Source organism: Dendrobates tinctorius, unplaced genomic scaffold (assembly GCF_039654945.1).
Source record: "Dendrobates tinctorius isolate UK_male_01 unplaced genomic scaffold, ASM3965494v1 ptg000005l, whole genome shotgun sequence".
Taxonomy (NCBI): Eukaryota; Metazoa; Chordata; class Amphibia; order Anura; family Dendrobatidae; genus Dendrobates; species Dendrobates tinctorius.
In genome coordinates, this window is record NW_027361673.1 from 26,341,295 (window position 1) to 26,367,887 (window position 26,593).

General features: G+C 43.9%; 1 protein-coding gene across 2 annotated transcripts in view; it reads right to left on the reverse strand.

The window, feature by feature from the left end:
• TOPAZ1 (testis and ovary specific TOPAZ 1) overlaps window positions 1-26,593 on the reverse strand; it is a 314,453-nt gene that overhangs the window by 17,870 nt on the left and 269,990 nt on the right. The window contains exon 18 of one of the 2 annotated variants that reach the window (XM_073568899.1): window positions 8,248-8,451. The exons of the other annotated variant lie outside the window; for it this stretch is intronic. Coding sequence (XP_073425000.1) covers window positions 8,248-8,451 — 204 coding nt within the window. The remainder of the gene's footprint in view (window positions 1-8,247; window positions 8,452-26,593) is intronic. 2 annotated transcript variants of the gene reach the window in all.

The following is a 26,593-nucleotide window of genomic DNA, read 5'->3' on the forward strand; positions in this document are numbered from 1 at the left end:
TACTTCAAATGTGATGTGGTCCCTAAAAAAAATGGCTTTGAAAATTTTGTTGGAAAAATGAGAAATTGCTGGTCTAACTTACTAACAAAAAAATGGTTTGAAAAATTGTGTTGATGTAAAGTAAACATGTGGAAAATATTATCTATTAACTAATTTGTGTGACATAATTCTCTGATTTAAGGGCATAAAAATTAATTTTGAAAATTGCATTTTTAGATTTTAGCCAAATTTCTGATTTTTTCCACAAATAAACGCAAGTCATATTGAAGAAATTTTACTGCGGTCGTTAAGTATAACGTCATAAAAAAACATTCTCTGAATCAGTGGGATCCATTGAAGCATTCCAGAGTTATTACCACATAAAGTGACATTGGTCAGAAGGTGAAAACAGGCTTAATGACTCTCTCTGAGACCTTTGACTTTTAAAATTAAGAATTCAGAAGCCAGGCTGCCAGATGTAAATTCTCGATGTCTGCATGGTAGATTGGCCCTAAGTGCAGGACATCCCTGACTGGTGGAAGGATCAGGGGACCATCCAAACACAGGTTGGCTATGGTGCCACACCAGCTCCTTTTTAGCCGGAGTGATACTATCAGAATTCCTCTGATCCGCTCGATTCTTACCTTCTGCAGAGTTTTTGGTCGAACAGGAACCGGAGATAAAGGCGTATGCCAGACTGAACGCAGACTGGTGGGCAAAGGTGTCCATGCCTAGACAGGCATCTTCTGGGTTCAATGAAAAGTATCAGGCTGCCTTTGCATTCTGGTGTCCGGCAAACAGATCCACTTCTGGGTAACTCCACTTCCAGGTCAATATGTGGAAGACCTCTAAATTCACTCTCCTGGGGAATATCCTTCCTGCTCTGGAAGTCGGCCTGTATGCTGGCTGCTCCTCTTATATACAGAGCCGACAAGGATAAAAGATCTTCCTCAGCCCAGGAGAATATTCCTGCTGAAATACCCTTCAGGTCTTCATGCCTCGTGCTTCCCTCTTGACAGAGATGCAAGACCGTAGTAGCATTGTTTGAATAGACTTTCACATGGGTGTCTCGAATCAAAGATGTTGCTGCCTTGAGAATATCTTCTACCACCTTTAATTCCCTGAAACTGGAAGACTGCCTGTGGACTTCAGCTGACCAGTAACTCTAGAAGGAAGTCTGGGAGATCATGGCACCCCATCCTCTTTTGCTAGCATCTACCTCTATGGTTACACTGTTACCAAGGTTTTGTCCCTCGGACAATTTTGAGTGTTCCTGATAGATTTTTTCCTGCTGATTTCAGAAATTACTTCAGATTTTTCCTATCACGTAAGGTTTTTGAGAAATGATACGAAACATTATAATATTCTGTTATAATTCTAAAAAGTTTTTCTGAAAACAGTATATTCTAAATTTTCCACTCAAAATAACAAATCGCTGAACTACACATATGCAACCACTTATGCGAATTCCGCGCAGGCGCAATGAATCATTCGGCTGACCATGTATGGAGCATACCACATCTCCTGGGCAGGGGAGGAATCAAAAGACAATAATGACATACTTAGAGCATGGCTGGGCTAAATGGATCACGACCTTCAATGCCGTTCGCTGTCCCAATGATAGCAGAGAGATCATGTAACAGATTGCTGCTTCTGCCTTACAAATGTAACAGGATATTCAGCAAAGAACAAGAAATCAATAGAGTATCCTAATCTTCCTTCAGCCATAAGACCAGTGCCATACGATGAAAGTCTTTGTGTTCCAAAGCCGCTCAAAGTATGGACAATGGAGGGTGACGTAGATGAACTAACAATGTCAGTAGAAAATGAAACGGTTGCAGACCCAGACTGAGCTTCCTACATCTAATCCACATCTGTTCAGTCAAGCTGATTTGAGTGACTTGGTCAGAGATTTGAATTTGTCAAAGAGGCAGGCTGAATTATTGGGATCAAGGCTACAAGAACGGAACAAGAGTTTCGGTTTTTCGCAGTCGTCAAGAAGACCTTAATTTTTCAACCATGTGGACAGTTTAACCTTTTGTAATGTCTTGGGGTTGTTTGGTGCTCTTGGATGCAAGCATGACCCGAAGGAATGGCGACTGTTCATTGACTCGTCAGTTTTAAGTCTGAAGACTGTTTCACTAAAATGAAAATATCTATCCTTCTCTACCTATTGGACATGCCGTACACATGAAAGAAACGTATGAGAATATGGAGTTACTGTTGACCCACATTAATTATAGAAATTATAACTGGAACATATGTGGTGATCTAAAAGTTGTTGCACTTCTTCTTGGACTGCAGGTTGGATATACCAAGTATTGTTATTTTATTTGTGAGTGGGACAGTCGTGCACAGGAAATGCACTATTTCAGAAAGAACTGGCCACTCTGCGAAAACCTGGTTGCTGGACAGATAAATGTTAAACATAATCCTCTTGTTGATCCAGCAAAGGTATTTCTCACTCCTTTGCATATTAAACGAGCTTATGAAGAATTTTGTCAAAGCAATGAACAAAGAATCGGAAGACTTATTTTCGACAGAAATTTCCAAGAATAAGTGATGCAAAGATTAAAGAAGGTATTTTTATTGGCCCAAAGATCAGAGATCTAATGAATGACAGTAGCTTTGATGGTCTTTTGCAAGGTGCTGAACAAGTATCATGGAGAGCCTTTAAAGATGTGACCGTTAACTTCCTTGGCAACAGCAGGGCACCGAACTTTGAACAACTAGTGGACAACATGCTCACAGCATATCATTTGATGAAATGCAATGTGTCACTAAAAATGCATTTTCTACATTCTCACTAGTACTTTTTTCCAGCCAATCTTGGTGCCATTAGCGATGAACATGGTGAAAGATTTCACCAACACATTGAGTTGATAGAGAAAAGATACCAGGGAAAGAGGAGCAAGTCAATGCTGGCTGACTATTGCTGGAATCTTATTAGAGAATCATGTGACACGGATTATAAATGAAAGTTATATGCAAAACTCTTTTGAACAATTGCTTTTGCTACTGACATCGATGCACATGTATGTAGTGTGTTGGATGTCATAATGTAGACTAAACTGTTGTTTCTTAATCCCTTACTGCCAGATGACAGAATAGTACGTCAGCTGGCAGTATCCCCCGCTTTGAAATGAGCTCTGGCGGTGAGCCCACCTCAAAGCCGCGACTTGTCAGCTGTTTTTAACAGCTGACATGTGCCCGCAATAGGCATGAGCAGAATCGTGATCTGCCTGCACCTATTAAGTAGTTAAATGATGCTGTCAAACTCTGACAGTGGGCATTTAAATGCACTTCCGGTCGCCGGTCTGGAAATACGCGCAGCGACGGCCCCTGTCATGCGATCGGGGGTCAGCTCTGCGTTGCCATCACAACCAGGTCTCCTCGAAACCTCTATAGTTGTTGATGGCAGATTGCTATGAGCACCACCCTGTGGTCGGTGCTCGCAGCAAGCCTCTAATTCCACTGCATAGAGGTGATCTGAGCATCACCTCTATGTAGCAGAGGCGATCGCGCTATGGTAGCTTCTATCGGAGCTTGCCAAAAGTTAAAAAAAAGTGTTTAAAAGTATAAAAAAAAAAAATAAAAAAAAAAACACACATAAAAGTTCAAACCACCCCCCTTTCACCCCAATCAAAATAAAACAATAAAAAATCAAAAAAATCAAACCTACACATTTGGTATCGCCGCATTCAGAATCGCCCAATCAAAAAAAAAAAAAAAAAAAAAAGAAAAGAAATAACCTGATCGCTAAAAGACGTAGTGAAAAAAAAGCAAAACGCCAGAATCACTTTTTTTTGGTCGCTGCAACATTGCATTAAAATGCAATAACAGGCAATCAAAAGAATGTATCTGCACAAAAGTGGAATCATTAAAAATTTCAGCTCGGCAAGCCCACACCCAACCCGAGATCACGAAAAAATTGCGCAATTTTTGATTTATTTTTTTTTTAGCAATTTTGGAATTTTTTTCACCACTTAGATAAAAGAGAACCTAGACATGTTTGGTGTCTATGAACTCAATGACCTGGAGAATCATAATGGCAGGTCAGTTTTAGCATTTAGTGAACCTAGCAAAAAAGCCAAACAAAGAACAAGTGTGGGATTGCACTTTTTTTTTGCAATTTCACCGAACTTGGAATTTTTTTCCCCATTTTCGAGTACACAACATGGTAAAACCAATGGTGTCGTTCAAAAGTACAACTCGGATTGATGGAAAAATAAAAAAGTGGAGCGAAAAACGGAAAAAAAACTCCAGTCATGAAGGGGTTAAAATCCTTACGTGATAGACTTTTGGAGCACATATTCATGTTCAGCATATCAAAATCTATGAAGATACTATAAAATTTTCTCAGGGGACAAGAACTTCCCTGAAATTTGTTGCGCAGTGTTATCAGTGGGTCATGGATCCAAGGGACTCCTTTGTTCAGGTTCTTTGGATTGCTCAACCAAGCTAGAGAGGCATTTAAACAGGTAGGTACTGAAATGTTCCTGTTCAGGGACTTTGGGGGATACATCCCTATTTGTCAGAACATAGGTTTGAAGGGTTCTGGTGTGTGCTTGGGCCCAGGCCACTGGTGATGCAGGATGTCAGAGCCGAGGGCTGTCATGGCGAACCTCATTGATATTGATTTTCTGCTCCATAGGATGCTTATCCTTGATTTCAACTGGATCTGCTTCTGCCTGGGCAATAAGAATGTCTGCTTGTAAGAGTCCAGCAAAACACCCAGGAACGATTTCCTTGTGTATGGGACCATATACGACTTCCATTGGTTTACTAGCCACCCCAGAGATGTCAGAATCTGGGTTGTTTACCGAAGATGCTCCCGAAGTAATAGTATCAAGGGAGCCACCAGCAGGAAGTCATCGATATATGGTATTATGCATATCTTTCGACCTCTGATGTTAGCCATGATTTTCGCAATAATCTTTGTAAATATCCATGGTGCTGAATTTATTCAGAACGGGAGCACATTACCAATTCAATGTATTACCTGATTCCCCTGGACAACTGCGAACCTGAGAAATTTCCGATAGCAAAAGATTTTGCCATGGCTCATCCAAACTATCAGGGGAACTGTCGATCTGATGGACTACATCATGAAACTCCTGTATCTAATGTACTTAGTTCAGGGGTTCCAAGTTGATTATAATTCTGTAGGATCCACTTGGTTTCTTTATCAAGAACAGACAGGAGTAGTACCCCATGTTCTTCTCCATTTCCGGGACTAGTGAGACCATCCCTCTGGCATGCAGGACTTTTAGACCGGAATTTAAGGTGTTCTGGAACCCTTGTGAAGAGAGTCGGGTTACTCTCACTCTCTGTGGAGGGTAGGAGGCAAACTATCTTTACTCCCCTCCTGGATGGATTGTACGACCCACGGGTTGGTGCACATTTTGCCACTGTGGAAGGAATCCTGCCATGCGACCTCCCACTTTCTTTTTGGCGTCATGGTTTATTTCAATGCTGGCCCTGGGAGAGAACTACATTTCTGCCCTGGATGCCTTTGAAGTAGCTCCACCTCCCTGTTTTCCCTTTACCTCTATACTGAGGAGGTTGCTCCTAGGAGCCGAAAGGACCTTTTCCTGGAACTTATCGGCTCAGGCAGGGATCTTTTCTCGTCCAAAACCTTCTCTAGTAAGTCATCTAGGGCTGGTCCGAACAAGTACTTCCCTTTAAAGGGAATAGAACACATCTTCATCTTTGAGAATACATCACTAGCCCATGACTTAAGTCAGAGTGCCTGTCTCACCGAATTGGATAAGGCTGATGATCTTGCAGCTACTCTTAGTGACTCTGCTGAGGTATCTGCAAGAAATCCTGTAGCCTTCTGCAGAAAGGGCAATGAAGCAAAAAGGTCTTCTTTGGGGATACCTGCAGCAAGATGTTACTCTAGCTGAAAAAGCCAATGAGACATAGATCTGGCTACGGACGTAGAGACTGCATTAGTGTTCAATAGCGCTGCTGCGGTTTCCCAAGATTTCCTAAGGAGGCCCTCCATCTTGCACTCTAGAGGATCTTTTAGCTGGGAAGAATCCTCAAATGGTAAGGTAGTGCAACTTGAATATCTACCTTAGGCACATCAGACCATCATTCCACTGTTTCCTCATCCACTGGAAATCTGCCTTTCAGCTCTGAGGAGATGCTTAACCTCTTTTCTGGAGAATCCCATTCCTCCAGAACCAACTCATGGATGTTCTTATGTATGAGGAACACCAGCTGCCTTCTTGATCAGAGACCACCGAACATTTCCTCCTGCAATGTATGTATAGTCTTCTTTTCCACCTCCATGGTCCTCCTGACAGCCATAAGGAGTTCTTCCATGTTCTCCGTGGAAAAATAGTACTTCCTTACCATGAACGGTATCAGGACCTGGGCTTAGCTCACTCTCCTCCAGAAACTCCTCCGGCATGGACATCGCCGCTTGAGAGTCTAAATCCTCTTCATGACACACTTTCCTCTTTCGCCGCTGGAGGGGCGCTGGGATCAGGTACTGCTTGGGAGAAGGAAGCCAGGAAGGACTGTATTTCCTGGCAGATTATCCCTTTAATTTCCTCCCTTAAGGAGCGCTACTCTTGTCTGTCGATCTTATCCGTGCACTCTTGATATAGAGGCTTTTTATGTGAAGATACTAGTCTCTTTGCACAGATTGTTAACTTGCGACTCGTAGTCTTGGATGTTTCCAGTGTTGAGGGAACCCCAGCAGGAGGTATCTGTGTGCCTCCTGTGCTTTCTGCCGCTGAAAGCAAAACCCCAAAGTGACGCGATCAAAAGACGTCCGGCTTCTGACGTCACTTCTGGTCACCCAGACCGTGTTACCCGAGCACCAGTGATAGTAGCAGGAAGCATGCTTCCACTGTCATGTCTCGACTTCTCTGGACTGGTCGAGGAGGAGGGGGGAGGAGATGGGCTGGAGAGCTCAGAGAGGCCGCCAGCCTGAAGATCCCCAGACTTTACTTGAAGGCGCAGACTGGAGGGGTAAAGTCCTTAGTCCGTGGGAGTCAGGAACAGCGCAAGGAGACGAGAGGTGAGCCCAATCGATCTCCCATTGTCCGGCCAGTATCTTCCCCAGTGTCTGGATGACCTCTTCATCCCCATAGGGATAGGGAAAAAACACTGGGGAAAGGAGGTGGGAGGGGCCATTTGATCTCTTCAGCATTTCCTGTCCCTATTAGGATGAGATGACATCCTCCTCCTGTGTGCTGTCGTGGGGGGGTATTAGAGAAAAAAATCTTTTTTTATGGCACCTTTATTTTAATATAGGTTGGAATAACAAGCATAAAAATGAAGCACAGAATGAATGTGTGGCATTACCAATATCATAAAACTAAGTTATTTAATCTATTTCTAATATAACATCGTGTCTCACGAGGGGAAGTAACAGTTGGTCAAGCAGGCAAATGCAGTTTTGTGTTGTTGAAATACATGTTGCATAAATGAGTGCTGATATTTTGTTGAAAATGAAGTAGAGGGCTGTTTTATGCCACTGAATGTGCGGCATTCCTCATTCTATAGCTTTTGTCTTTCTTGTAACTATGTTGTTTTATGGGAAGAGTTGTGGATTGTAATCCGCGCTGCCAGCTAATTCAAGACCAGACGTGTTGAAGAATTGAAATCGTGGTTTATTCAACGCGGTTCAGAGTCTATCTGACTCCTCCTTCAGGTATTTCCTGAAGAAGGAATCAGTTAGACTCTGAAACGCGTTGAATAAACCACGATTTCAATTCTTCAACACGTCTGGTCTTGAATTAGCTGGCAGCGCGGATTACAATCCACAAATCTTTCCATATAACAATTCTGTCAAGGTCACACGTCCAACCTGTGGATCTGCGGCAGCCGGTATTACATGCTTGTGAATACACCCACATCAGGTGAGCAGCTCTTTGTACTATGCTACCCTTATAAATTGTGAGATAAGACACTATCTGAGCTTATTTCCTATAAATTATTTTACTTGTAACTATGTTAAGTGATGTGCATTATCAGTTGTATTGGAGCACCCTATGGTTGTCCCGGTCTACAATGTTAGTCACGTTTATCTTCTCGAGCCGCGCTTCGTTTGGTGACAAAGCAAGAGGACACATATTAAAGTTTAATTAACAAAGAAAAAAAAATGAGTTTGTTAAACACCTTTTTGAAATTTGTGTTTTACTCCAGAAGTGTAAAGGAAACCAATTTTCAAATCTGTATGGTATGCCCTATCTTACATAACATCAATAAATCCAAACAAACACGGAGATTATACAAATGAATACTTACATTTATAATACCCCCTTGCTTTAGTCCACAGTCCACTGTGTGCAAGAGTCTGTATGATTCCCTGGAGATGGACGTAGTCTACTGTGATTTTCTTGTCAATCATAAAGTCTATAACTGATGAAGACATGCCAATGCTACGGTTTTCAACACAGGCGCTCAAAAGCTTATTGAAGAGCACAGAATACTGAGAGACATTGAGGTCAGCTGCAATGCAAGTGAACTTGTATTAATGCATTTATAATATCAATAATATTCCCCTACTTAAAGGGAACCTGACAGCTGATATATGCTTCCCGATCCACAAGCAGCATGTATCAGAAGCTGGCTGCAGGATCTCCACCATACATGTTTAACTCTGAAATGCTTTGTGTTTCAGAGAAAAACAGTTTAATAGCCTCTGGGAACCAAGCCACAAGGGAGACTAGTCAAAGAGTGCCTCCAGCGGTTTCACCCCGCCTGCTCCTTTTGAGTGATGGGTCTTTCTCTTACAGGCATGCAGGGAAAGACTTGTCACTCCAGGGCAGCAGGCGGAGAGAAGAGGCCAGGACTCACTTGTCCAACTAGTCTCCTGGGCGGCTCAGTTTCCAGGGGCTATTAACTCCTTTCTGACATGTGACGCACTATCCCATCCACGGTACCCGTGCCCCTATGACCGGGGACGGGATAGTACGCCATCGCGATCAGCGGTGCCCTGGGGGGGGGGGGGGGTAGCGCCGCTAATCGCGGCCGGGTGTCAGCTGATTATCACAGCTGACACCCGGCACTGTGTGTCAGGGGTGGTCACGGACTGCCCCCGGCACGTTAACCTCTGGTACACTGCGATCAAACATGATCGCAGTGTACCGGGGGATTAGGGAAGAATTGGCAGGGAGGGGGCTCCCTCCGTGCTTCCCTGAGACCCCCCTAGCAGCGCGATGTGCTGCGCTGCTCGGAGGGCCTCCTTCCTGCAGGCCCCCGGATCCAAGATGGCCGCGGGGACCTTCGGGGGTCTGCAGGGAGGCGGCTTCCTCAGTGCCTGCAGAGAGCAGGCACAGAGGAAGTCTGTGCAGTGCCTGTCAGATCACTGATCTGACAGAGTGCTGTCCAAACTGTCAGATCAGCGATCTGACACCTTATAGTGATGTCCCCACCTGGGACAATAAAATAAAGTAAAAAAAAGTGTAAAAATAATTTATAAAAAAATCACTAATAAATAAAAAAAAAATCCTAATAAATTCATTTTTTGGAAATTAAAAAAAAAACAAGAAAAAAACAACAATAAAAAGTACACATTTAGTATCGCCGCGTCTGTAACGACCCATCCTATAAAACTGTCCCACTAGTTAACCCCTTTAGTGAACCCCTTAAAAAATAAAAATAAAAAACAAAGCAAAAAACAATGCTTTATCATCATACCACCGAAACAAAATTGCAATAACGCGCGATTAAAAAGACGGATATAAATAACCATGGTATAAATGAAAACGTCATCTTGTCCCGCAAAAAAAGAGCCGCCACACAGCGTCATCAGCAAAAAAATAAAAAAGTTATAGCTCGCAGATTAAAGCGATGCAAAAATAATTATTTTTTATATAAAATTCTTTTCATTGCATAAAAGCGCCAAAACATAAAAAATGACAAATGAGGTATCGCTGTAATCGTACTGACCCGAAGAATAAAACCACTTTACCACACGCGGAACAGTGTAAACGCACCCCGCGAAAGAAATTCATGAAATGCTGGTTTTTGTTCATTCTGCGTCCCAAAAATCGGAATAAAAAGCGATAAAAAGAGTCACATGCCCAAAAATGGTACCAATAAAAACATCAACTCGTGCCACAAAAAATAAGACCTCACAAGACTCAGTGGGTCAAAATATGGAAAAATTATAGCTCTCAAAATGTGGTGATACAAAAACTATTTTTGCAATAAAAAGCGTCTTTTAGCGTATGACAGCTGACAAACATAAAAACCCGCCACAAATTGTTAATTCAAGCCCCCCCTTTATCACCCCCTTAGTTAGGGAAAAATAATAAAATAAAGAAAAAAAATGTATTTATTTCCATTTTCACATTAGGGTTAGGGCTGAGATTAGGGTTAGGAGTGTGTTTGGGTTAGGGTTGGAGTTAGAATTGGGGGGGTTGTACTGTTTAGACATATCAGGTTCTCTCCAAACGCAACATGGCGTCTGATCTCAATTCCAGTCAATTCTGCTGTGAAAAAGTCAAATGGTGCTCCTTCCCTTCCAAGCTTTGCCATGTGCCCAAACAGTGGTTTACCCCCACATATGGGGTATCAGCCTACTTAGGACAAATTGCACAACAACTTTTGGGGTCCAATTACTCCTGTTACCCTTGGGAAAATAAAAAATTGGGGGCAAAAATATGGTTTTTGTGGAAAAAAATATGATTTTTTGATTTTTATGGCTCTACGTTATAAACTTCTGTGAAGCACTTGTGGGTTCAAAGTGCTCACAACACATCTAGATAAGTTCCCTGGGGTGTCTAGTTTCCAAAATGGGGTCACTTGTGGGGGGGGGGTTTCCACAGATAAGGCACATCAGGGGCTCTCCAAACATTACACCCGCAGACCATTCCATCAAAGTCTGCATTCCAAAACGTCACTACTTCCCTTCCAAGCCCCGACGTGTGCCCATACAGCAGTTTTCTCCCACATATGGGATATCAGCACACTCAGGACAAATTGGACAACTTTTGGGGTCCAATTTCTCCTGTTACCCTTGGGAAAATAAAAAAATTGGGGACTAAACGATCATGTTTGTGGAAAAAAATTATTTTATTTTCACGCCCGGGCGTTATAAACTTCTGTGAAGCACTTGGGGGTTCAAAGCGCTCACCACAAATCTAGACAAGTTCCTTGGGGGGGGGGGGGTCTAGTTTCCAAAATGGTGTCATTTGTGGGGGGTCTCCACTGTTTAGGCACATCAGGGGCTCTCCAAACGTGACATGGCGTCTGATCTGAATTCCAGCCAATTTTGCTTTGAAAAAGTCAAACGGCACTCCTTCCCTTCTGAGCTCTTGCCATGCGCCGAAACAGTGGTCCCCCCACATATCAGGTATCAAGCGTACTCAGGACAAATTTCACAATAAATCAAATATAAAGTTGCCGCGCTTACAGCACTGTGTGCTCGAGAAGGGGTTGGATTGGGCAATCAAATCAGCCCAAGAAAATAAAGGTACTCACTGGTGTAAGTGCTTGATGCTGGTTGGACCCCGTTCCTGATGGAGGCCAGTTTGTGCGGAGGCTGGTGCACTACAGGGAGCGTCCTCCCATTTCCATAGAGCACAGACCCCCCCCTCGTAGAGCGCGCCACACAGAGCGGCACTGCGACACCTTGAGGAAGGGGGACGGTTCCCCCGAAACGCGTCGTGATTGGCCCCTACACATGTCCGTTTAGCACGGACCGGTGTCGTCACCGTCTCACCTCACGCTCCCCGCTAACCACGCCCCCCGCTCGCCACGCTACTGCTCGGCGGAGCCATCGGCCGAGGTCGCCTGCCGCAGTGCCGCTCTGTGTGGCGCGCTCTACGGGGGGGGGGGGGGGGTCTGTGCTCTATGCAAACGGGAGGACGCTCCCTGTAGTGCACCAGCCTCCGCACAAACTGGACTCCATCAGGAACGGGGTCCAACCGGCATCAAGCACTTACACCAGTGAGTACCTTTATTTTCTTGGGCTGATTTGATTGCCAAATTCAACCCCTTCTCGAGCACACAGTGCTGTAAGCGCGGCAACTTTATATTTGATTTGTTTTTTCTTTTTGGCAGAAAGCACACATCTGCCTGGTTTGCCAGCGGCTTTCATATTCAGCTGTATGCTCAGTTCTTAGCGCCGGTGTGATATTGTTTATTACAAATTTCACAATAACTTTTACGGTTCAATTTCTCCTGTTTATCCTTGGTAAAATAAAAGAAATTGGACCTTTAGTAATTTTTTTGTGAAAAAAAAGTTAAATGTTCATTTTTTTTAAACATTCAAAAAATTCCTGTGAAGCACCTGAAGGGTTAATAAACTTCTTGAATCTGGTTTTGAGCACCTTTAAGGGTGCAGTTTTTAGAATGTTGGCACTTTTGGGTATTTTCTATCATATAGACCCCTCAATGTGACTTCAAATGTGATATGGTGCCTAAAAATAAAATGGTGTTGTAAAAATGAGAAATCACTGGTCAACTTTTAACCCTTATAACTTCCTAACAAAAAAAATTTTGGTTCCCAAATTTTGCTGAAGTAAACATGTGGGAAATGTTATTTATTACGTTTTTTGAGTGCCATATCTCTGTGATTTAAGGGCATAAAAATTCAAAGTTGAAAAATTGCGAAACTCAAAATTTTCGCCAAATTTCTGTTTTTTCACAAAAAAACGCAAGTTATATCAATGAAATTTTACCACTAACATGAAGTACGGTATCAAATAAGGAAATGGTTGCCCTCAATTGCATTAAGGCATATCAAATATGAAATATGTGAAATATGAATAGCATAATGGCTTTTGTAATCTAGAAAAACATATGAGATACTTAGCACAAAATTTGGCCAAAAGATGTGAGCCCATTCACCAACGTCAAGGTGATCTCATTGAACGGGTCCCTATACTAACTGCCTAGTGTAAACTAACCTCTGGCTAATAACATGGTAAAGCCTGTATTTATAGGAAGATAGGAACCACACTAGGCAGTTAGTGTAGGGACCCGTTCAATGAGATCACCTTGACGTTGGTGAATGGGCTCACATCTTTTGGCCAAATTTTGTGCTAAGTATCTCATATGTTGTTCTAGATTACAAAAGCCATTATGCTATTCGTATTTCACATATTTCATATTTGATATGCCTTAATGCAATTGAGTGCAACCATTTCCTTATTTGATATGTAAGCTGTTTTTTGGTATGCACCTATTCAGACTAGTTCTATATGTGCTGTCATTTTTTTCTGTCATATGAAGTACGGTATGTCACGAGAAAACAATGTCAGAATCACCGGGATCCATGGAAGCGTTCCGGAGTTATTACCTCATAAAGGGACAAGTGGTCAGAATTGTAAAAATTGGCGCGGTTATTAACGTGCAAACTACCCTTGAGGGTTTAACCCCTTCCTGACATCCGACATACTATCCCGTCCATGGGACCCGGGCCCCTATGCCCATGGACGGGATAGTACGTCTACCGCGATCAGCGGCGCCTACGTGGTGAGCGCCGCTGATCGCGGCCGGGTGTCAGCTGATTATCACAGCTGACACCCTGCACAATGTGTCAGGGGCGGTCAAGGACCGCCCCCGACACGTTAACCCCTTGCACACCGCGATCAAACATGATCGCGGTGTACCGGGGGTTAAAGGGAAGCATCGGCAGGGAGGGGGCTCCCTCCGTGCTTCCCTGAGCCCCCCACGGCAGCGCAATGTGCAGCGCTGCTGCGGGGGGCTCCTTTCCTGCAGGCCCCCGAATCCAAGATGGTGATGGGGGCCTTCGGGGGCCTGCAGGAAGCTGGCTTCCTCAGTGCCTGCAAAGCGCAGGCATGAGGAAGCCTTGTGCACTGCCTGTGACAGATCGCTGATCTGTCACAGTGATCTGTGATGTGACAGATCAGCGATCTGTCACAGTGATCTGTGATGTGACAGATCAGCAATCTGTCACAGGACAGTGATGTCCCACCTGGGACGATTTAATAAAGTAAAAAAAAAAAATAAAAAAAAGTGTTAAAATAATTTAAAAAAAAAAAAAAAAAAAAAAAAATCGCCAAATAAATTAGAAAAAAAAAAAATTCCCAAATAAATCCATTTTTTAGAAATAAAAAAAAAAACAATAAAAGTACACATATTAGGTATCGCCGCGTCCGTAACGACCCGCCCTATAAAACTGTCCCATTAGTTAACCCCTTTAGCGAACCCCTTAAAAAATAAAAAACGAAGCAAAAAATAATGATTTATTATCATACCGCCAAACAAAAAGTGTAATAACGCGCGATCAAAAAGACGCATATAAATATCCATGGTACCGCTGAAAACGTCATCTTGTGCCGCAAAAAACGAGCCGCCACACAGCATCATCAGCGAAAAAATAAAAAGTTATAGCTCGCAGAATAAAGCGATGCAAAAATAATTATTTTTTATATAAAATAGTTTTCATTGCATAAAACCGACAAAACATAAAAAAACGACCTAAATGAGGTATCGCTGTAACCGTACTGACCCGAAGAATAAAACCGCTTTATCAATTTTACCGCAAGGGGAACGGTGTAAACGCACCCCCCCCAAAAGAAATTCATGAAACGCTGGTTTTTGTTCATTCTGCGTCCCAAAAATCGGAATAAAAAGCGATCAAAAAATGTCACGTGCCCGAAAATGGTACCAATAAAAACGTCAACTCGTCCCGCAAAAAATAAGACCTCACATGACTCTGAGTCAAAATACGGAAAAATTATAGCTCTCAATATGTGGTGATGCAAAAACTATTTTAACAATAAAAAGCGTCTTTTAGCATGCGACAGCTGCCAAATATAAAAACCGCCATAAATAGTAAATCAAACCCCCGTTATCATCCCCTTAGGGAAAAATAATAAAATAAAAAAAATGTATTTATTTCCATTTTTCCATTAGGGCTAGGGTTAGGGCTAGGGCAGGGTTAGGGCTAGGGCTGAGATTAGGGTTAGGGGTGTGTTGGGGTTCGGGTTGGAGTTAGAATTGGGGGTTTCCACTGTTTGGGCACATCAGGGGCTCTCCAAATGCAACATGGCGTCTGATCTCAATTCCAACCAATTTTGAGTTGAAAAAGTCAAATGGTGCTCCTTCCCTTCCAAGCTCTGCCATGCGCCCAAACAGTGTTTTACCCCCACATGTAGGGTATCAGCCTACTCAGGACAAATTACAAAACAATTTTTGAGGTCCAATTTCTCCTGTTACCCTTAGGAAAATAAAAAAATTGGGGGCAAAAATATCATTTTTGTGGAAAAAAATGATTTTTTTATTTTCACGTCCGAGCGTTATAAACTTCTGTGAAGCACTTGGGGGTTCAAAGTGCTCACCACACATCTAGATAAGTTCTGTGGGGGGTCTAGTGTCCAAAATGGGGTCACTTGTGAGGAGTTTCAATAGTTTAGGTACATCAGGGGCTCTCCAAACGCACATGACACCCGCAGACCATTCCATCAAAGTCTGCATTCCAAAACGTCACTGCTTCCCTTCCGAGCCCCGACGTGTGTCCATACAGTAGTTTTCTCCCACATATGAGGTATCAGCGCACTCAGGACAAATTGGACAACAACTTTTGGGGTCCAATTTCTCCTAGTACCCTTGGGAAAATAAAAAAATGGTGACTAAAGATCATGTTTGTGGAAAAAAAAATAATTTTTTATTTTCACGCCCGGGCATTATTAACTTCTGTGAAGCACTGGGGGGTTCAAAGTGCTCACCACACATCTAGATAAGTTTGTTAGGGGGTCTAGTTTCCAAAATGGTGTCATTTGTGGGGGGTTTCCACTGTTTTGATACATCAGGGGTTTTCCAATCGCGACATGGTGTCCGATCTCAATTCCAGCCAAAAACGTCAAATGGCGCTGCTTCCCTTCCGAGCTCTGCCATGCGCCCAAATAGTGGTTTACCCCCACATATGGGGTATCAGCGTACTCAGGACAAATTGCACAATAACTTTTAGGGTCCTGTTTCCCTTGGAGAGATAAGAATTGAGGGTGAAAAGATCATTTTTGTGGAAAAAATATGATTTTTTAAATGTACCGCTGTACGTTATAAACTTCTGTAAAGCCCTTGTGGGTTCAAAGTTCTCACCACATATCTAGATAAGTTCCTTGGGTGGTCTAGTTTCCAAAATGGGGTCAATTGTAGGGGGTTTCCACTGTTTAGGTACATCAGGGACTCTCCAAACGTGACATGGTGTCCGATCTGAATTCCAGCCAATTTTGCATTGAAAAAGTCAAACGGCGCTCCTTCCATTCTGAGCTCTGCCATGTGCCGAAACAGTCGTTCCCCCCCACATATCAGGTATCAGCGTACTCAGGACAAATTGCACAATAACTTTTGCAGTCCAATTTCTCCTGTTACCCTTGGTAAAATAAAAAAAATTGAACCTGAAGTATTTTTTTTGTGGAAAAAAGTTAGATGTTCATTTTTTTTTAACTATTCAAAAAAATTCCTATGACGCACCTAAAGGGTTAATAAACTTCTTGAATGTGGTTTTGAGCACCCTAAGGGGTGCAGTTTTTAGAATGGTGTCACTTTTGGGTATTTGCTATCATATAGACCCCTCAAAGTGGCTTCAAATGTGATGTGGTCCTAAAAATAAAATGGTGTTGTAAAAATGAGAAATCGCTGGTCAACTTTTAAACCTTTTAACTTCCTAACAAAAAAAAATTTTGGTTCCAAAATTGTGCTGATGTAAAGTAAACATGTGGGAAATGTTAGTTATCAAGTTTTTTGTGTGCCGTATCTCTGTGATTTAAGGGCATAAAAATTCAAAGTTGGAAAATTGCAAAATTTTTGCCAAATTTCCGTTTTTCTCACAAATAAACGCAAGTTATTTGAATGAAATTTTACCACTAACATGAAGTACAATATGTCACGAGAAAACAATGTCAGAATCACCGGGATCCATGGAAGCGTTCCAGAGTTATGACCTCATAAAGGTACAGTGGTCAGAATTGTAAAAATTGGCCCGGTCATGAACGTGCAAACCACCCTTGGGGGTGAAGCGGTTAAACTATGTTTTTCTCAGAAACGTGTTACAGTGCCATAATATGCCTTTGACTTAATATGGAAACAAAGGTTTTTTTTCAACTAATTGAATACTGTAGGTGAACTATTCTTTCCTTATCTTTGATATAAAAAACCTGATGCAGCACCATGTGGTGGAATTTGGTATCATATATAGTTTTGGCCGAAAGTGCTGGCACTATTAAAAATTAAGTACCGTATACACTCACGTATAAGCTGAGATTTTCAGCCCATTTTTTTTGGGCTGAACGTCCCCCTCTTGGCTTATACGCAAGTCATATACTGGGGGTCGGCGGGGGTGGGGGAGCGCGGGTGTCAGAGATCATACTCACCCACCCCCTCTTGGCGCGGTCTCTGCAGCACCCCTGCTTATTCCATGGTCTTCGCGCTCCTGCTCTTCCTGCGGTCAGTGGTCACGTGATACCGCTCATTAAAGTCATGAATATGCGCATATTCATGACTTTAATGAGCGGTACCAAGTGACCGCTGAAACCTGGAAGAGCAGGGGTGCCGAGACCATGGAACAAGCAGGGGGGCTGCAGAGACCATGCGCCAGGAGGGGGTGAGTGTTGTGAGTTCATTTTCCCCTTCACTACTGAGGCCCGAGGAACTCCCTCTTCTGGTGAAGAAAGGTAGTGAGCCTGATTGTCAAACACCTGGGGCTGATGATGATGACTGGCTGAGTGGAGTTAATGACTGGATATAAGGCTGCCGACGCCCTTCTGGCTTGCGGGTGATTTCTCTGTGGACTTCTAGGAAACCAGTCTGATTCCTGCTCATCTAAAGCTAAGATTTCTGCTTTGCCTTTTTGCATTAGTGTTTTGTTTTCCTTGCTTTTCTGGATTCTGCCATTCCCTGCTGGGGTGAGCTGAATCTCCATTTGCCTGTTGCTCTGTCTTCAGAATATTCCTGAGTACTGACATAGCTTTTTTGAAGCCTAGCGTCTTCAGGGCCTTTTTTACTGTCAGTTGGTTGGCTCTTATTTTCATAGGGTTTTTCACGGATTGCAGACAGCAGCCTTTCCTATCTAAGCTAGCGTGGGCCCCATATTTGCTCAGTCTATCTTTCTGTCTGTGTTTTGTTCTTTCTTCTTGCTTCACCGTCATTATATGTGGGGGGCTGCCTTTTGCTTTGGGGTCTGCTCTGGGGCAGTTTACATTTCCCTTTCTGTCTTTAGGCTATGTAGTCCTCCGGCTGTGATCGAGGGGCCTAGGGCATCGTAGGAGCCCCCCACGGCTACTGCTAGTTGTGTTGATAGGTTCAGGGGTCTGCAATCCGATAGCTGCCAACTTCTTTGGTTTTCTGGACTTAGCTAGCATTTCTATTTTTGCCTCCTACGGTGACTCAATCATAACAGGTGAGTATGACGGGGGGAGGACGGGGAGCAGTACAATATTCATCTGTCCCCCCGTTCCATTGCTGTGCGCCGCTCTGTCGTCTGCTTCCTCTGACTGTGACGTTCAGGTCAGAGAGCGCGAAGACGTAGTCAGTGCGCACCCTCTGCTGAATGTCATGGAAGACCCGGGAGACAGAGCGGAGCCCTGCGATAGAACGGGGACAGGTGAATATCGCCAGTGCCGGTGCCAAAGCCAGCGGCGACACCAGCACCTGTCCACCATAGCGCGCCGGTGTCCATGCCTGCTCAAGACACCGGCAACTGGCCTCCAGTGACGAGTGTCTTTTTTTTTTTTTTTTTAATTGCAGCAGCAGCAATATATATGGACCGTATTTATTATGGAGCATCTTCTTGGGCCTCCATTAACCCTTGTGCAGCATTTTATGGGGGTATTTAACTATGGAGGATCTTCTTGGGCCACCATTAACCCTTGTGCAGCATTTTATGGGGGGTATTTACGGAGTATCTTCTTGGGCCACCATTAACCCTTGTGCAGCATTTTATAGGGGGTATTTATCTATGGAGCATCTTTTTGGGCCACCATTAACCCTTGTGCAGCATTTTATGGAGGGTATTTATCTATGGAGCATCTTTTTGGACCACCGTTAACCCTTGTGCAGCACCGCCCTCGGCTTATACTCGAGTCAATAAGTTTTCCCAGTTTTCTTTGGCAAAATTAGGGGGTCTCGGCTTATACTCGGGTCGGCTTATACACGAGTATATACGGTATTTCTTATAGAAAATTAATGCAATTACACATGTTTTGTTATATACATGTTTATCTACTTTGTGAGTATTGGAACACCACAAAACAAAACTGAGAAGAAAAGGCAAAGTGGACACAATTTCACACAAAATCCCAAAAATATGCTGGGCAACATTGTTGGTTTCATCTAAAATTGTAGGGAAAACAAATTTGTTTCAAGCATGTAATGCTCGTTCTAACTCACCTGTGACAAGTAACTGGTGTGGGCAATATAAAAATCACACCAGATAAAAAGGGACAAGTTGACTGAACCTTTGCATTGTGCGTCTGTGTTTGCCACACTAGAGAAGAGAACGGTCTGAGGACTAGAGAATCAAAATTCTTGAACAATATCAATCTCCTCAAGGTTACAAGTCCATCTCCAGAGATCTTGATGTTCCTTTGTCGAATGTGCACAACAAAACAACAAAGTTTAGAACCCATGACAGTGTAGCCAATCTCCCTGGACATCGATGGCAGAGAAAAATTGATGAAAGGTGGCAAAGCAGGATAGTCCGAAAAGTGAATAAGCAGTCCCAGTCAAGTTCCAAAGAAATTCAGTTGTCCTGCAGGCTCAGCGTGCATCAGTATCAGCACAAACTATTCGTCGACATTTGAGTGAAACGCTATGGCGGGAGACCCAGGAGAACCCCACTGCTCACACAGACAAAATAAGCTAGACTGCAGTTTGCCAAAATGTATGCGAGTAAGCCAAAATACTTCTGGGAAAGTGTATTGTGAACAGATGAGACCAAGATGGAGCTTTTGGTAAAGCACATCATTCTACTGTGTACCAAAAATTGAACGAGGCTTATAAAGAAAAGAACACTGTACCTACAGTTAAATATGGTCAAGGTTCAAAGATGTTTTGGGGTTGTTTTTCTGCCTCTGGCACTGTGTGCAAGGCATCATGAAATCTGAAGATTACAAAAACATTTTGGGCCGCAGTGTAGTGCCCAGTTTCAGAGAGCTGGGTTTGCGTCCTAAGTCATGGGTCTTCCAGCAGGACAATGACCCCACACATACTTTAAGAAGCACCCAGAAATGATGTAAACAAAGTGCTGGAAAGTTCTTAAGTGACCACCAATGAGTCCGGATACAAATCCCATTGAACACCTGTGGAGGGGGAGCGTGGGCCGGAGTGAAAATGTGAGCAGACGTGTGTTGCTACAGCTCCCGTACAGCATCTAACTAGGACTTTCCTTGTGGCACCCTGAGACGCTCCAGTTCAATCCCACTGTGAGGCTTAAGGTGCAGCGATCCTACCGAACTACCTGGAACGTACAGGCGCCACCCATGACCGGCAAGAGAGGCCTCAAAGAACGCCGGGGTCTGGACAGGAAGGCCCAAGATGACTCCCATGGGACCAGTGAGACGGAAGTGGAGGAGGGACCGGCTCAGGGAGAGAGCAGGCAGATGGACGCTGTCAGCAAACCGCAGCGTTTTGCCAGGAGCACAGGGGAGCACCGGACTGAGGCTGGAGATATATCCACGCTGCAGAGGTATGAGAGGAGAGAAGAGAAGCAGGTGCGGGGGGAGGAAGACGATGATGACAGCGAGCACGGGAGCCGGATCAGCTCACAGGGAGGCGATGCAGGACATGGCGAGGTGGCTGCAGAGCTGATGCGGGAGAAGATGGGAGAGTTGCTTTTGCCGGAGGAGCAGACTCTAAAAGATGTTTTTCGCGTCATTATACACTGTGATTCCTCCATTATCAGCATGGCGGCGCAGCTGGGCAACATCCAAGCTAATGTAACCAAACTGCAGCACACTATGCATGTGGTGAAGGAGAGGGTAGGAGAAGCTGAGAAAAGAGTCAGCTCTGCAGAGGACTATATAGTGAGAGCCAAGTAGGAAACTAAGCAAATGGCATTGGCCCTCAATGCTGTCCTGGAAAACAGATCTCAATGAAATAACCTGAGGCTGGTCGGCGTGCCGGAAAAAGCTGAGGGTAATACCCCTAAGGAATTCTTTGAGAAGTAGCTAATGGATAAAATGGGTGCTGATAAGATGTCTCGGTTCTATGCCATTGAACGAGCCCACCAGGTCCCTACACGTCCCCTCCCCCGTCCACCACGGAGTGTAATAGCTAAAAAGTGCTCCAATATCGGGACAGAGATACCATTTTAAAGCTAGCTAGGGACCGCCACAATCTCGCGATTAATGCCTCTGCAATTTCCATCTTTCCGGATTAGTCTATCGAAGTGCAGAAGCAGAGAGCTAGGTTTATCGACACATCAAGAAAAGGCTATGGGAGATCGGTGTGACGTATTCTATGCTATACCCTGCCAAGTTGCGGATTATAGCTGCAAAGTTCACTTTTTCACTGAAGCCAAAGATGCACTTAGATGGCTGCACTGCAACGAGAAACAACTGCGGCTGGAGAAGGCGAGAGACTCTGCTGACTGAGGGTCTCATGAATTGAGTGCTCGTTTTCCTACTTGGCACTTCTGGTAGCCTCCTGAGGGATTTTTGTGTTGATCTGATATGTTAATATTGTTCACAAGGTTAAGTCATAATGGATCCTTGCATTGATGGATCTGATGCAGGACTGGATATGGAGAGTTAAAGGGCGGATAAGGATACTATACACCTGTTTTTCCAGTACAGGAAAAGATACTTAGTTTTTTCTGTAAAAATTTTCTTTGTTCTGGGGTTAGTTTTTAGGAGAATGGGGGGAGGTGGGTAACGGGGAATGTTTATGTCATGCTTCCTATCCAGGTTATATACATATTGGTACACATGCTGTATTATAGACAAGCCTAAGCTGTAATGTTGGGTGACATAAAAATTCTAAGTTGGAATGTTAGAGGCCTGGCTGCTGATATTAAAAAAACAAGCAGTTTTTCAGCTTCTGCATGAAGCAATGCCAGCTATAGTCTGCCTATAGGAGACCCATATGGTCCCAAAAAGGACTCACACTCTGCCTGGGCGATGGATACAAGAGAGTTATCATGCTACATATTCTGCATACTCGAGGGGAATCAGTATTCTGATATGTCGGGGAACACAGTTTTGAAAAGCTCACCTTCAATCATTACAAAAAGGGTGGGGGAACAATAGGCGCAATAGTGCCCTATCACTAGTGACACTCCGATGTGAGTGGTGTAATGGAGTTCCACTCACCTATTCCAGTTGTGTGACCCACAACTGGCTTGAAGACATAACACAGTATCAGCTGCTGCAGGACCTCCACCGACCACTCCAACGTGGAAAAACTGCCAGAGAATATGGGAAGCAAGGTGTGCCACAGTCCGCGCTGCAGAGTACACAAAATCACCAGTGATGTCTGTAGGTGGAGGCCTTCATCCCTGCTTTTTATCTTTCATCCAGCAAAGATCGCCATGTACATAAATGCCCCCCTGCAGGGCATTATGCAGGGGGGCATTTATGTACATGTTTCAAAGTACGCTGTTAGTTATAACATGGCAGTTGGGCAGGAGACAGAGACGAGCCCTGGCTGGAAGAAGTGATGGCGATCTTTGCTGGATGAAAGATAAAAAGCAGGGATGAAGGCCTCCACCTACAGACATCACTGGTGATTTTGTGGACTCAGCAGCGCGGACTGTGGCACACCTTGCTTCCCATATTCTCTGGCACCTTCAATCATTGACTCAGAGGGGCGATATGTATGTATACTGTGTAAACTTAATAATAGGCCTATACTACTCATGTCTGTGTATGTTCCGCCGCCATATAATAATCAGTTGCTCCGGAGGATATTGGAAATTATTGGAGGCTTCCCAGGGATCCCGTACTTGGTGATGGGTGGCTTCAATAATGTACCCGACTCTCATAGGGACAGAAGTATGGGGGAGGCTATAAAGCGGGGTGGGGGGGTGGTAATTGTACTCCATTTGGTGCTTTGTTAAGAGAAACATCTATGATTGATCTATGGAGGGTTCACAACCCCGGGGTGCATAAATTCTCGTGTTTCCCCGTGACCTTTTCTTCTTTATAAAGGAATGACCTGGCGTCAGGGAATGACCAAATGTTAAGTCACAGATGCAGCAGACAAACACAGAGATTGATGATTTCTTGGTCAGAGCTGAGCTTCCGAAACTGTCTGCAGAGTCCCAACATTTTCTAGATGAACCGTTTGACTTAGAGGAGTTGGAAGTGGCGCTGGTCTTTATGGCTAATGATAGCGCTCCAGGGGTGGATGGTTTGCCCGGGGAGGTGTATACAAGATTTGGGAAAGTTTTGCTGCCTATTTTGCTGGACGTGTATAGGGCTGGGGTAGACAGGGGTGAATTCCCACGGTCTATGCGGGAAGCAATTATTGTTGTGCTTCCTAAGAAAGGCAAAGACCCCACCACACTGACATCGCACCGCCCAATCTCATTGCTAACGACAGATGTAAAACTATTGGCCAAAATGATGGCTAATCATCTCAACAAGGTCATAACATCTATAATACATCTAGACTAGGTGGGCTTCATGCCTAACAAATCCACAGCGACGAATCTGAGGAGACTCTTCAATAACATGCAAGTGAAGGCGGACAATGTAGGGCATACAGCGATCCTGTCATTAGACGCGGCCAAAGCATAGAGTGGAGATACTTGTGGGCCATATGGGCTTTGGGGAGGTGTTCATCAAATGGGTTCAGTTGTTGTACACTGCTACTAGGGCTAGAATACGTGTCAATGGGCAGCTGTCTGAGGAGTTCTCCTTGTTTAGGGGCACACGACAGGGGTGTCCCCTGTCCCCTTTGCTGTTTGCTATAGCAGTTGAGCCACTGGCGGTGGTGATACGGCGGGAACAAACTATTGTAGAATTTAAATATGGAACACATGAGAAAAAGGTGGCCCTTTACGCTGATGACATGTTGTTCTTGGGGGGATGCGGGGGACTCCTTGAGGGCAGTGATGGCGGTCCTTGCCGAGTACGCCGGCATATCTGGGATTTGTATTAATTCAGGTTCAGGCGGTGAGAAGTTCACCTACCTGGGCATTAGGGTGCCAAATAATATTGAAGACTATGAAAGGCTTAATTTGAACCCATTGTTAGGCAAATTTAAACAAAAAATCACGACATGGAGGAAGCTAAACTTAATGGCTGGGCGTGCAAATTTAATTAAGACGATACTAAAGCTTCAGCTCCTGTATGCATTGCACAATGCACTGGTTTGGTTTCCTCAGAATAGATTTTACAAGATTAATGCCATCTTTCGTGACTTGATATGGAAAGGAGGCAGAGCGCGTATTAAGCTAGAACTGTTGCAACAGCCTAAGGATGGTGGGGGCCTAGCTGTTCCCAACCCATGGCTGTACTACATTGGGTCTCAATACCAGCCCTTGGTGGGATGGGGGATCACAATTTCACTAGTTCAGTGGGGAAGGATATATCTCATGTGGTGGGGAGGGGCCCGTTGTTGTCTGCCTTGGAGGCGGGTAGAGTCCTAGGAGGTTTCCAACATTGACGTTGCTTGAGTAATTACGTAAAAAAAATTAAGCAGTGTTAAACCTACGGAATTTAGGACAGTGGAGGAGAATAGGTATATGGTATGCACTGCAGCTGCTGGACAGTGGGACATTTAAAACATCTGAAGCACTCAGGAAAGAGTTGTCTTTGGAGCGTACTATGTTCAATCTGCATCTGCAGTTGCGGCACACATTTTCTAGACAGTGGAGAAGGTCACTGATTGTGATACACAGTGACAGTATGCTGAATATAACTGGTTCACAAAGGAGCACTAAAGGTTTTATATCATTAATTTACAGGGGATTGTTGGAAACGTTTCTGGATAGACATCTGATGATGGTGCGAGCTAAATGGACGAGGGATTTGGGAGATACAACGGATTACCAATGGGAGTCGATTCTACAATATGTCCCTAAAATATCTATAAGCGAGTCTGGGAGGGTATCGCAGTTATTCACCATACACCGTGTGCAGAATTATTAGGCGAGTTGTATTTGAGAGGATTCTTTTTATTATTGAATAACAACTATGTTCTCAATCAACCCAAAAGACTCAAATATCAAAGCTGAATATTTTTCTAAGTTGGAGTGGTTTTTTTTTTAGATTTGGCTATCTTAGGAGGATAACTATTTGTGCAGGTAACTATTACAGTGCAGAATTATTAGGCAACTTAATAAAAACCATATACCCATCTCACTTGTTTATTTTCACCAGGTAAACCAATAGAGCAACACAAAATTTAGAAATAAACATTTCTGACATTCAAAAAAAAAAAAATCAGTGACCAATATAACCACCTTTCTTTACGATGACACTCAAAAGCCTTCCATCCATAGATTCTGTCAGTTGCTTGATCTGTTTATGATCAACATTGCGTGCCGCAGCCACCACAGCCTCCCAGACACTATTTGGAGAGGTCTAATGTTTTCACTCCCTGTAGATCTCACATTTTATGAGGGACCTCAGGTTTTCTATGGGGTTCAGATCAGGTGAACAAGGGGGCCATGTCATTATTTTTTCTTCTTTTAGACCTTTACTGGCCAGCCACGCTGTGGAGTATTTGGATGCATGTGATGGAGCATTGTCCTGCATGAAAATCATGTTTTTCTTGAATGATACTGACTTCTTCCCTTACCACTGCTTGAAAAAAATGTCTTCCAGAAACTGCCAGTAGGTCTGGGAGTTGAGCTTCACTCCAACCTCAACCCGAAAAGGTCCCACAAGTTCATCTTTGATGATACCAGCCCATACCAGTACCCCACCTCCACCTTGCTGGCGTCTGAGTCGGAGTGGCGCTCTCTGCCCTTTACTGATCCAGCCTTGGGCCCATCCATCTGGCCAATCAAAAGTCGCTCTCATTTCATCAGTGCATAAAAACCTTAGAAAAAGTCTTAGTTACTCACCGGTTAACGGTATTTTTCAGAGTCCATGACAGCACCACCTGAGAGAGGGGAGCCGCCCTTTAGGAACAGGAAACCTACAGATACAAAAGGGTGGCACCTCTCCCACGCATCAGTTGGATTACAGAGCACAAGAGGACTTCCAAGGTTAATGCATGATTTATGTACAGTATTCTTATTATTATTATAAATGTTTATCACCAGTGGGCATATACAAGAGGAAGACGTGCACACCCAAATTAAACTAGAGGGAGGGAATATACGGGTGCTGTCATGGACTTCGAAAAATACCGTTAACCGGTGAGTAACTAAGACTTTATTCGGTCGTCCATGACAGCACCACCTGAGAGAATTAGAGAGAGTAATAACTATTTAGGGAGGGAATACAGCCTGCAGTACCCTTATACCAAAAGAGAGGTCTGTGGAAGCACCCAAGTCTAGCCTATAATGACTATAAAAGGTGCTTGGAGAGAACCAAGTAGCCGCCTTACATATCTGGTCAATGGAGACTTCTGATCTTTCGGCCCACGAGGTCGCCATGGCCCTGGTGGAATGCGCCCTCAGCTTCCCGGGTGGCGACCTGCCCTTTGAGGTGTATGCTATTGAAATCGCCTCTCTAGTCCATCTGGCTAGTGTATTTTTCGACGTTCTACAACCTTTCCT